At 45.7% G+C, this 12,278-nt stretch overlaps 1 protein-coding gene, 1 long non-coding RNA gene and 1 pseudogene across 3 annotated transcripts; 2 read left to right on the forward strand and 1 right to left on the reverse strand.

The window, feature by feature from the left end:
- The first annotated feature begins 1,541 nt into the window (after window positions 1–1,541).
- LOC4349457 (NAC domain-containing protein 71) lies at window positions 1,542–4,131 on the forward strand. Its single transcript, XM_015757390.3, has 3 exons — window positions 1,542–2,301; window positions 2,846–3,123; window positions 3,212–4,131. The coding sequence occupies exons 1-3, from the start codon at window positions 2,145–2,147 to the stop codon at window positions 3,764–3,766; spliced, it is 990 nt and encodes a 329-aa protein (XP_015612876.1). The 5' UTR covers window positions 1,542–2,144; the 3' UTR covers window positions 3,767–4,131.
- Window positions 4,132–5,447: 1,316 nt separating this feature from the next.
- Window positions 5,448–6,333, forward strand: LOC136353694 (uncharacterized). The gene is made up of 2 exons (XR_010737080.1): window positions 5,448–5,745; window positions 5,995–6,333. It is a non-coding gene; the product is annotated as an uncharacterized lncRNA (long non-coding RNA).
- Window positions 6,334–6,894: 561 nt separating this feature from the next.
- LOC136353573 (protein FAR1-RELATED SEQUENCE 5-like) lies at window positions 6,895–12,003 on the reverse strand (annotated as a pseudogene). The gene is made up of 5 exons (XR_010736868.1): window positions 11,686–12,003; window positions 11,524–11,606; window positions 9,210–10,803; window positions 7,740–7,889; window positions 6,895–7,107 (listed from the first exon to the last, which is right to left on the reverse strand). The product of XR_010736868.1 is annotated as a protein FAR1-RELATED SEQUENCE 5-like (transcript).
- Between the last annotated feature and the right edge of the window lie 275 nt (window positions 12,004–12,278).

The following is a 12,278-nucleotide window of genomic DNA, read 5'->3' on the forward strand; positions in this document are numbered from 1 at the left end:
CGCCAAATTCAAACCAGTCAAACGGTAGTTTTTCAAAAATATGGACCAGCCTGAGAATAGGGAGGAAATCTAGTAATGCAAACTTGGAAGTTCTCATTGTTATAGTTTTTCAGAACTATGGACCAGCCTGAGAATTTGCGGTGTTGTGTTATTTTTGTGGCTAGGAAGGCTGTCGGCAGGAGAACAAGTTGCAACATTGAGATCGTAATGAACATGACTTGCAGTACTTTATACTACGCGTCGATGTAAAGCTGTTTGAAATTAAGGAGATATACTGCTGCACCATATCACCTGTACAGATACATTGTCTGCATATATTTTTTTCATGTCTAATCGACTTAACAATACAGCAGAATACTACAGCTACTGGTTTCAGAATCCGTCTGACTAGAATTCACATGTGCTTTCGTCCATCGTCCTAATGACTCTGAACACTTTGTTTAATTATGATTTTCTCTTCAAATCGAAGATTTTTTTAAAAAACCATGTATTATCAAGGGCAAGATGTAATCAAGAGACTCTACCAACCTCTGTTGTCAGATGTAGATTCAGTGCAACTGTGCAAGTGAACATCGCAACAGGAGCAGAAAGTCAGGAACTAATTCCTGATGATTAGGTCGGTTGGGCACTCACAACTTGATACCATTTCAGATACTACTTCAGTGCAGAAAAAAATATCTAGTCAAGTGATAGAGCTTATTCAGAAGCAGGCGTGTATCATGTACTAGGACAGTAGGAGAGGTCAATTCATAACAATTTCAGAATAACCATAGGTCAAGAAGAATCGTCGCCACTGGAATTCCCTGTCAGTACTGACTATGCATAGGAATTCACAATCGGTACACATGACGTACGTGTTCGATGTACTGGAAACTGAATTCGTAATTAGTTTCAGCGGGAAATCAATCAGCGGAAATGTTTAGTATGAAGGCGAGCTGTAAAAACATAGTAAATTCGGCCACGAAACTTATCTGAACACCCGTAAAAGAAGATATTATCCGAAGAAAATCAAATCAGTGAACTAAACCGAACGGCTAAGCACGGATCAAGGGTGACGCAGACAAGAATTCATAGACAAAACAAAGCGCATATGAAACAAAATTTCACTTTTGGGAGAGGCTGCTTGCTAGCTGCATGTACGTACTTCCCCCCTTCCCTGAATGGTAAGACAGTATGATTCTTCAGAGAAGAAGAAGAATATATCACCATGCATTACATATGTCAGTGTTGCCATTATCCAAAAGCGATGTCATTAATCATGCCCAGATATCTGATCAATCAGTGGATTAGGCGCTGCCCTAATCACAGAGGCAACCTGACACGTCGGTTTGGACAGGAGCTAATCAGAGAGAATGGAAGATGCAGTAGTAAAGCTCGAGTAGTGTGTGAATGTCTTTTGCGGCTACTTGGAGTTGCAACTACCGTGGTAGAGTAGAGGACGCTTCGAATTGCTTCGCTCGTACGAACATCATCGCCGCCTTACCTTAGCTTTTTCTCCTCTCAACCCCTCTATATAAACTCCCCTACCGTGTCACCTTCCCAACTCCCCCAATTCACAAAACGAAACCCAAACACTCTCCTATTCCTCCTCTTATTTCTTAATTGGTCAGCACCTAGCTAGCAAGAATCTCTCAACTCTTCTTCTTGTTCTTCTTCTCGTCCATAATTGCTCCTCCAATTGATATCTCTGTACGTAGTTCAGTTCAAGTTCATCAAGGAGCCTGAACTGAATTCCTTGGTTGTTTAGTTCTTGCTAGCTAGGGGATTGACCATAGGATAATGATCTTGAACTCCGGAGGCAGCTTCATCAACACCTGTCCGCTGGATTCCGAGCAGCTCAAGACCTTCTACTTCTGGATCTTCCCAATCTTCAATAGATACTGCCTCTGCCGCCTCTAATTGACAAGCATTCAACCATATATATGTGATAAATTGTGCCAATCTGCCTCAAGTATTAGCATTTAGGCAAATTGACACTACATCTAGCTAGCTAGCTAGCTTTGCTCCGATTAGTAGTATTGTTTGCCTCTTCTTTCCATTGTTAACCTTCGATTGAACAATTAGGTTTGCGCTTGCTTGCCCAAGATATTTGAATAGGTTTTGCAAGTGTACATTTGTCTGAAATTCAGTCGGTTGATTTGATCATGGGTACCATGACTCTGCCCCCGGGTTTCCGGTTCCACCCGACCGACGATGAATTGGTCGGCTACTACCTCAAGAGGAAAGTCGACAGCCTCAAGATCGAGCTTGAGGTCATCCCTGTCATTGATCTCTACAAGTTCGAGCCATGGGAGCTACCAGGTTTGTGCCTTTGTCAATTTTTCCATTTGATTCATGTTACTTCATTTTTGGTAGTTGAAATTCTGCATCAAATATATTTAGCACAAGTTGTTGTTTCATAGTTGAGTTTTGGTCGTGTCAACATTGTTAACTTTTGGTGAAAACAGTTTTAACTGTGGAAAGTAGCTAAACAATATGCAAAGCCTTTGACCTGCTAGCCTTTTTTTTTTCGCAAATCTATTCCTGAAAAGAGAGAAACAGGTGGTAGAAAATTGGAAAGGAACATGCAGAATTTTTCCCAGAGGCGTTTCTCATTTTCTAGACAGATAAAAGCGACCTTTTTACACGGGCATCTGGGCTTTTTCCTCCCTAGGCCGGTTGCTGATAAGTCTTTTTAATCACACACCTTTTAATTTTAGTATTCAAGAATGAATTCCTCCTGCAACCGCAAAGCCAAACTTTTCGGATATTCTCTTGCAATTTGGTTTCGCCTTGGTGACATAAAATGATAATAAATATGATCAAATCAAATTCTGAAGAAGAAAATGATTATGAAAATGTGCAGAGAAGTCGTTCTTGCCGAAGCGTGACCTGGAGTGGTTCTTCTTCTGCCCACGAGACCGGAAGTATCCGAACGGGTCGCGGACGAACAGGGCGACGAGCACCGGGTACTGGAAGGCCACCGGCAAGGATCGCAAGATCGCCTGCGCCGGCGAGGTCTTCGGCCTCCGCAAGACGCTCGTCTTCTACAAGGGTCGCGCTCCCGGCGGCGAGCGCACCGACTGGGTCATGCACGAGTACCGCCTCTGCCAGGACCTCGCCCATGGCGTCTCCAACTTCATCGTGAGTTCATTTCTCCGGATTGCCTTTGCTTTGCTTGCTGCGACGGCAACAATGGCGCGCTGATCGGATGAGATGTGTTCTGGTGCAGGGGGCGTACGCGCTGTGCCGCGTGATCAAGAGGCACGAGGCGGGCCTCCATGGCGAGCCGCCGGCGGCGAAGGCGAAAGGAATGATCAGCAAGGTGTCGAGCAGCTCGTCCCTTGTCACCGTCGAACACCAGCTCAGCAGCCGGGGCAACGCCTCGCCGTCGTTCACGCCCACCAACAATGGCAGCCCGCTCGTCGACGAGATGTTCGTCGGCGGCGGCGGCGGCGACCCGTTCCAGCTGCTTCCGAGCTGCGTCCCGTACCATGGCGGCGACGCGTGCGGGTTCGACTTGCCGCCGCTGTGCATGCCTCAGACTCAGGACCCGTTCTTCTCCGACGCCGGCTTCACGCAGGCAGCGCCTCCTCTCTACGGCGACGTCATGGGAAGCGTGTCGGAGCACGAGCTCAAGTGGGACACCCTGGGCGGCTACTCCGGCGGCGGCGGTGGGGAGCTCTGGAACGCGGCGGCGGCGCCGCTGCTGTGCAGGCAGGCCAGCGACGGCGACGACCTCACGGCGTGGTTCACGGCCGCCGACGACAACATGTCCGTCTTCTGAACGAGTCAACCATGACACGTGTGCTCCCGGGTTAGTTACACATGGCGGTATATTTTTGAGCCATTCCTAACTGGGGCCCCACGTGTCAGCCACTACAGACATATGTCATCTATTATATATGCATAAATATGCCTATAATCTGTATGGATACAGAGGTGATGAGCTTTCTTTTAGTTACTGGCTGTAATACATCTTCTCTGTAGCATCATACAGCAGAGCTGGGTTATGTATCCTCTTCAGTTAATGTACTTGTAACACTGATCTGTAAGCTAAAAGGTAGTGTTGCTGGTAGATCAATCTTCATCTCAAACAGTGCAGTTTCAATTCATACAATATATATATTATAAAAGTTCCAATTCATAGTATGTCTATAAGCTCTTGCCTTTGTTTTCTGTTTTCTGTGTGCTTAGCCTGACATTAGTCAGATATTACATTTACTCTTTGGTACAGTGTGGATACGGTGAGGCTGAAGATATTCCAATTTACAGCCTGAAATGGATTACAGATTTACAGTGTAGTAGGGGGAAGTTAAATTGGAATATCTTCAGCCTGAACGTATCCACTCTGTACAGGTCACAGATGCATGACAGTTTTCTTTTTGACTTGATAGCAGCTAGTAGCAGGTTTAACCAAAAGTAACAGCAACGAAAGGACAATGATTACAGTAGTAGCAGTAAGAAATTGTGATGATATTGATACGTGAGGTTAGGAACATCGCAGCAGCAAGGAGTGAAGCAGTGCCTTGCCGAGGCGCCACGAAAGATGAAAAGGGGAGACCATTGTTAATGTTAACATGAAGGAAGAGCATTGATAAGATGCCATTGCTACTGCCGCAACACAAAAATGGCCACCGTCATTCCAAGAATAGAATCGGATCTCTTGAATCTTTGATTTGTATGGCCAGACAAACAAACATTAGAGGAGAGGACGGCGCTGCCTTTTCGAATTTTCCTCTTAACTTTTCTCGTTCCGTATAAAATCTGTCCTCTGCAAGTCAAAATCAGGTCACAATTTGCATCACAGAATGCTTAAGATTCTGAGAACAACTGATGATGAGCAATACAGCTGATACTAGTACGTGATGATTCCCGACCCATAAAGCCCATCTAGCACGTGATGAGTCCCGGCCCATAAAGCCCATTCAATAATGTATTTCGTCTTCGTCTTTCGGCCTTTTGTACCTTGTTGTCTCTAGGAATAAGTCCACTTTGACTCCCTTAAAAGTGACCCGAATTTAATTCTCGACCCTTGACCCGTTGAAACCGGTGCAATTTGACTCCTTGGTGGTTTTGGAGGGTAGTTTCGCTGACGTGGCGCTGACGTAGCAATGTTGACCTAGTATGTGGGTTGACGTGGCGCTTAAGTGGCATTAGAATTAAAAACGTATACGTGGGACCAGGGGCGGGCCCAGTGTATATTCAAGGGTATTCAGATGTATACCCAAGATTTTTGGACAAAAAATAGGTATATATACTCTATAGTTCGTATATGTATTTAAAAAATTAAAAAAGAAACCTTAAACTGCTCATATTGGACCTTATTTCACCATTTCTTCTCTATTGGGCCAAAACTTCCCACTCCCCTCCCCCTTTCCTCTCAGCCCGCGGTCTAATTGGGCCGTTGTCAACCTTGCATCTCAGCCCATTTCGACATATCCCCAATTCCCCTCCCATCTAACCCTAATTCGCCTCCCCATCCATCCCGACAGTTGCGCAGGCGTGCGGCTGGCGGCGCGCCGCCGAGCAGGCGGGGCTTGTGGCGCCGGCCCGGCCGCGCGACTCGTGCCCTCGTGCTCGTGGTCGTGGGATGTGGGGCGCCGCGCCGGGCGCAGGGCGGTAGGCGGCTGCGCCACTGAGGGCTGCCGGCACCTGGCCTGGCCGGCTGACCGGCTCAGCCGCGCAGGGCAGGACCGCAGAAGCAGGAGCAGGACAGCAACAGCAAGCCGCGCAGGACAGGAGCAGCACAACAGTGACAACACAGTGAGTGACTAAATCTGTACATGCACAAAATTTGAATAAATGTAGTGAAGATTTTAGGATTGGGAGCTGCAATTCACTGATTTAGTGAGTACACAAATTTGAATAAATGTAGTGAAAATTTTAGGATTGGGAGCTGCAATTCACTGATTTAGTGAGAATGTACTTGCTTGCTTAGTTTGTAGTGGTCTAGTGGACACTGGACGGTAGTTCATAGTTCATACCATATTATCAAATTTGTTTAATTTTCAGAACTGAAACATGAAGAAGAAGGGCCAGCTGTTGATTTAAACTCTTTTTTGGAGAAACAAGATGGGGCTTCATTAAAAAAATTTCAATTTGCAAGCTAAGGACAAGGACATCATCGATTATTTTCAAAATATCAAGCGTCGAAAAGTTAATCTCTAAATTGTAAGATTTCTTCCTAATTTATCATTTTCTTTCATTTTTGTATTTCATATGTTATTATGTTGGCACTTTGATATGTTTAGGCTTTTAGGTGTATGAACAATTTTTTTTACCCCTTCTCATTTCGAATACACAAGTTCAAAAACCTGGGCCCGCCACTGCGTGGGACCCGTTTGTCATTCACACATATTGAAAATTGTAGGGCCCACTGACATGTGTGCCCCACATGTCATCCCCTCCCTCTCTCTTTCTTCTTCCTCCCCTCTTTCTTTCTCTTTCTCTTCTCTCCCCTTACGGCCGGCCGCGGGGGAAATAGGCTACAGCGGCGGTGGGTGGGGGACAGAGCGGCGGCGGCGGATTGCAATGTGGAGGAGGAGTCGGCTACGTACTGGGCGAACAGCGTGACCACGGGAGTAGTAGTAGGAGTGGGCGCCGCTTTTCGCCTCCTGACCCGGAGTTGGGGTCGTGGAGGGTTCCGGCCATGGGGGGCCGAGACGGCAGCCTCCTAGGGCATGAAATGCGGCGAGTGTAGGCGAAGGACTCCGCGGTTGCCGGAATCGCGCGGAGGCGGAGGCGCTACGCCGCTCCGGAGAAGGAGTCGCCGGCGGTCCAGTCCATGCAGCTTCAGACCGTGTATCAGTGCATCATGATTGTGTTGGTTGTTGGGGAGATTATCTGCCCTGCTAATTGGCAATTAGTGGAGGCATTCGAGAAGTTGTCCTATAAAATTTTCGTCCATGTCAGTCAGTAACTCATGAGGGTAAATGGGTAATCATCATCAAATGAAATCAGTAGAGTAGATAGATGAAGGGAAGTCTGGCCGAGCACGCCATGGACGTCGTCGGTGAGCGCCTCGAACTTGAAGCCGAGGTCGAGGTGGACGAGGCAGTCGTCGTCGGTGACGCCGTAGTTGTGGACGCGCGACGGCGCGACTCCTCCCTCATGATGGGCACCGCGCTGGCCACGATGCGGAACACGCCCCTGAGCTCCACAACCACATGCCGTTGGCCTGCGCGGTACGCGCCACGGACAGCGCTGGGGCGTTGGGCGGTGACCAGCGCGCGCCGTCATGGCGAGGCAGGTCGACGCGGTCGTCGTGGAAGGTGAGCTCGCCGCCGCCGCTCTGCCCCCGCCCGCCACCACTGCAGCCTGTCCTGTGACCCCCGCGGCCGGCCGAAGGGGCGAGAAGAGAAAGAGAAAGAAAGGGAATCAGATCGTCTGACTTCACCTGGAATGATGGTAGAGAGCAGTCACGCGAATCCCATCGTCCACCCGCAATCGAACGATGGATCTAACGCTACTCCTCTCAGACACTGGGCCTCAGCGGCTCGGCCCAACAAGTGCTTCTATGGATAAGGAAAGGGTTCACTGCCACCACGTCATCCGGACTTGCAGTCGAGGATGGAGGACCGTCCCGTCGCCGTCGTCACCTAGAGCGGCGCCGTCCTCGCCGAGAGCAGCGCCGCGCCATCCCGCCGAGCGCTGCTCCGTCGCCGTCCTCGCCGAGCGCTACTCCGTCGCCGAGTCGTAGGTGCCGAGCCAGACGCGCACCCGGTTCTGCGGCAGCCGGATCTACGCCACCCACTTGCCCCACTGCGGCTGCCCCGCACGCCGCGGTACAGCTTCTGCTGCAGCAGCATGGCCTCGTCAGGCAGCGCAACAATTGTAGCATGTCTCAGAATGGATAGGACCCGCTGGAGGGTTGCCACAGCCGTGATTCCAATTAAGCTAGAAGATGTCTGTACGATAGCAGGGATTGGAGTCGACATATCTGAAAATGATGTCTGTAGGATAGCAGTGATTGGAGTCGATATATCTGAAATTTCCAGTGTGTTTTATTCATCGTGTGCTATGTCTGAAATTTTCAGTGAGTAACAGAGGAAGGTTGTCTTGCTTGTGAAGTGACATTTGTGCTAGAGCTAGCAAGACTGTAACTTGTGATTGTCATTGTGTTGTAAATTGTTTGGAATTGAATAAAAGGTAATTCTGAATGTTGCAAGTTCAGAGATGCACAAAATGCTCTGCTATTCAGAAATGCAATTCTGCAATTCCCTGAACTTTACACTTCGACAAAAGCAAAAGCTATCCCCCTAAACAATCTGTTATATTTCAGATTGCAGCAACTGTCCATGCTACTAGAAATCAGCCAAAACATCATCTGTAATTGGCCCCTGTAAAATAAAAGGTTCAGAAAAACAATTGAGAGAATGTATTGATGGCCATCTATGGTATAGAAAAATGGTGTGTTAGTTTGAAATATTACCGTCAATATCTGAGAGAAGGTATTGATGGCCATGTATGGTTCAGACAATTCTTCCATGGGCAAAGAAGTATTAGGATAAATATTTTGCACCGCTGCACTGTCTTGTACCGTTGCTTCTTTTTCCTTTTTTTTCCCTCCCTTCTTTATAGTTCCTTGTTCCTTCAAATAAAAGAAAAATAAACTGAACATGTTCCCACTGAGCACAGTAAAAGAGAATCAAATACATTTTATGTAATCACATACCTTTGATCCTTTTTCCTTTTTCTTACCTCCCTTCTTACTTCCTTTCTCTGTGGACTTGTGCATCTTATCAAGCCAATTTCTTTTCCGCTTTGAGCTTTTTGTTTGCACCTCCTTTTTCTTTAGGCATGCTGTACTCACCAAATCAATTGGAGGAGTAACATTTGTGGGAGCAGTGACCGGAACCATAGTATCAGTGCATGCATTGATTTCTTCTTCAACTTACTTGCTAAGGATGTCCAGTGTGTTGTTTACTAATAAGGTAGACTCTAGATGGCTGGCAGCTCTAAGTGCCAAATTGAGAAATTTGCGGGTCATATCTTTGTAGCGAAGCATCTCATTTAATCTTGGGTTCTCTATTATATTTCGCCCATGGTTGTCTTGTACTGTCCCACTACGTGCTCCACGTGTCCATCTCTTCAGTACATATTGTGTTGGGAGAGATTTGATATTCATCAGATCAAGGACTTTTAAAGCATGGCTACACAAATATTCCAGTTCTACTGAACATCCTACAGCTGCATGTACTAGTTTGCTCTAAAGGATCACCAAAAACATTGTACTCCTTCTCAAAGGTACAATTTTCAAGACTGCCAATTGCCACAAGATAGCAATTTTTGCCTTCCAATGCCGTGCTACATGCTACCATGGATCTTTCATACTCACCTTGAAAAGCTTCGAATATAATTGGTGTGTACAGCTTGCTAGCTTGGATTAGCATAGGTGTCCTCATTTTGATTCTGGGTATTTTCTTCCTTTATTCAAATTCAGCATTTAGCTCATTTTTCCTCTTATCTTCCACCACCCTTTCAAAATGCTTAAGAAATCAAATGATATCAAAATCAGATTTGAAATGCCTCTTCAGTTCACTATTTAGACTCTCACTCAATTGTGTACTTCTCATACCTAATGCAAACACATCCTTCATGTAACATTCAGCCCATTTTTCTTTAACCCTGTATATACTATCCAACCAACTTTGCTTGCTCGCTTTTGCCCTTATGGTGTTAAATGCTTGTTCAAATGTTTCCTCATCTTCGTACTCAAACATGCATGCACTAAAATCTGCGAGAATACTTGGTTCTTTCTCATTGTCTTCAACTATCTGTTCGGGAGAAGTACTGGATTCCTCTTTATTGTCGACTTCAGCTAGATGCTTGGCAGCATTCTGCATAATATGGAAAGTGCACAGACCATGCCATACTTCTGAAAATACTTCCTTAACTGCTTTTCCCATTGCAAAATCTTGATCAGTATAGATTGTTTTAGGTTGCTTGCCATTATGTGCTTTTAGAAAGGTCTCGAATAACCACTTGAAGGACTCATATGTCTCATCGTACATGAGAACAGCACCAAAAACTATTGTTTCCCTGAACTGATTGAACCCAACAAATACACCAAAAAGCCTACTTTCCTTGTTTGTTCCAAAAGTAGTATCAAAACTAACAACATCACCAAAATATGCATAGTCAGTGAGCATTTTAGCATCAACCCAAAATATGTTTGCTATTTGTTCCTCCTGATCCATCTGCAATGCATATTGGAACGACGGGTTCTCTGCAATTTTATCTTGAAAATACATGAGCATGCTTCCTGCTTGACCATATGCCATCTCTCGTTGGCGCTTGCCCCGTAAATAATTCTTGTGCTCACGAAGAGTGTATCTGAGATTAAGTGAGCCACCAACTTGGATACTAGCCAACTCATGTGCTGCTTTGGGCCCAATTCCCGCATCGTCGGCTGTCTCAATTTCAAAACCTTGTAACTCTGAAATTTTTCTTTGAGACACCATCAAGTGCGAGGTTTCTGGCAACTGAAGGATGTGATTGTGTTCCAAAACAAGATCAGCCACTTTATAATTCCCCTTCTCTAGATCTAGTACAACACCCATGCGAACTTGACAATCGGTTCTAGTTTCAGCTGTAGGACACTTTGTTAGATGATCCCTTTTATCTTCCTTTCTATGGCCTTCATTTGCACAAACATATCTGCAGGACCTAACCTTCCCATCTGATTTTCTTTTGTTTGTGTACCGTTTTCTCACCTCAAACCCTTTCTGACCTCCATAGCTATTCCAAAACATCCAAGCCTCATCTGTACTGCTGAATTCCATGCCAACTTGAGGTAACAAACTAGGGGAAAACCCATCCCTACAGCAAACAAAATATTTAATTTGATGGTGGTATGATAAGCAACTAAAATATATCTGTACGCATTGGGAGTAGGGATGAAAACGGTCGGAAACGATCGGAAAACAGCCTCAACCATTTCCGTAACCATATTTTTCTCGGAAACGAAATCGGAAACGGTAAAGTCGGAAACGAAAACGATATCGGAAATATCGGAAAATCGGAAACGGAACAATATGGACGGAAACATGTCGGTACAGATCGGAAACCGGTAACAAATACGGAAACATTAAACTATAAAAACATATATTTAACTTTACATAAGTATGTTATATATATATACATAAATTCAAGCTTATACTATATAAATTATAAATTAACTTCATTTTAGCCATGTACAAAAGTTAGAGATTTTATTGAAGAGTCATTCAATCTATAAGCTGTGGGTCAAGTATAGACATGTCCTATAATATCGACATATTTAGAATACGGTAATTACCATATTATAAGAAACGGTAATTTCCGCGAGAATACGGTAAATACGGAAACGATCGGTATAACAGCAAAACCATTTCCGTTTTCATTTCCATATTTTTTACCATTTCCATTTTTGTTTCGGTCGATTACCATTTCCATATGGCTCGGCCGGTAGAAAGTCAAAAACGAACGCCGGTCGGCCGGTAATTACCGTTACCGTTTTCACCCCTAATTGGGAGAAAGAAACAAGCATGGGTTACACACCTCTTTTCTTCCATCTCATATATCCTGCTTCTATTTTTTGATGAATCGCAAGTTGATGTTTCGTTAAACTATTTCCACACAGGCTAACATAGGAGAGGATGGCAAACAAATTAGAAGAAGATTGTTGCAATCTAAACACACACACATGAAGACTGTGCAAACCTGCGAGCATGATCTTGTTTTCTCTGTTTTTACTGCAGCTGATCGCCTCACCCTCGTGCTCCACGGAGAAGCCGATCGCCTCACCCTCTTGCCGACGCCTCACGTTCACTCGCGGGAAAAGCAGATGGGATTCGCGCCAAAAAGGAAAAGACGGCGCCAAAAAGGGGAGCAACGGGCTGACGATGGTGTGCTTGTTGGGCCTAGGCCCAGATAACAAAGGAGCGAAGCAGCCGGACGTGCAGCTCCACGCAAAGGCGTTCGATCGTGAGCTGACGGATGGATTCGCGTGACTGCTCTCTACCATCATTCCAGGTCAAGAGGGGAGGAAGAAGAGAGGGAGGAGATGACATGTGGGCCCACATGTCAGTGGGCCCCACAATTTTTAATATGTGTGAATGACAAACGGGTCCCACGTATGCGTTTTTAATTCAAATGCCACCTGAGCGCCACGTCAACCCACATCCTAGGTCAATATTGCTACGTCAGCGAAACCGCCATCTAAAACCACCAAGGGAGTCAAATTGCACCGGTTTCAATAGTTTGAGGGTCGAGATATCCGGTTTTGCGGTTAAGGGCCATGGATTAGATTTGGG

The sequence above is a fragment of the Oryza sativa genome, chromosome 10 (assembly GCF_034140825.1).
Source record: "Oryza sativa Japonica Group chromosome 10, ASM3414082v1".
Taxonomy (NCBI): domain Eukaryota; kingdom Viridiplantae; phylum Streptophyta; class Magnoliopsida; order Poales; family Poaceae; genus Oryza; species Oryza sativa.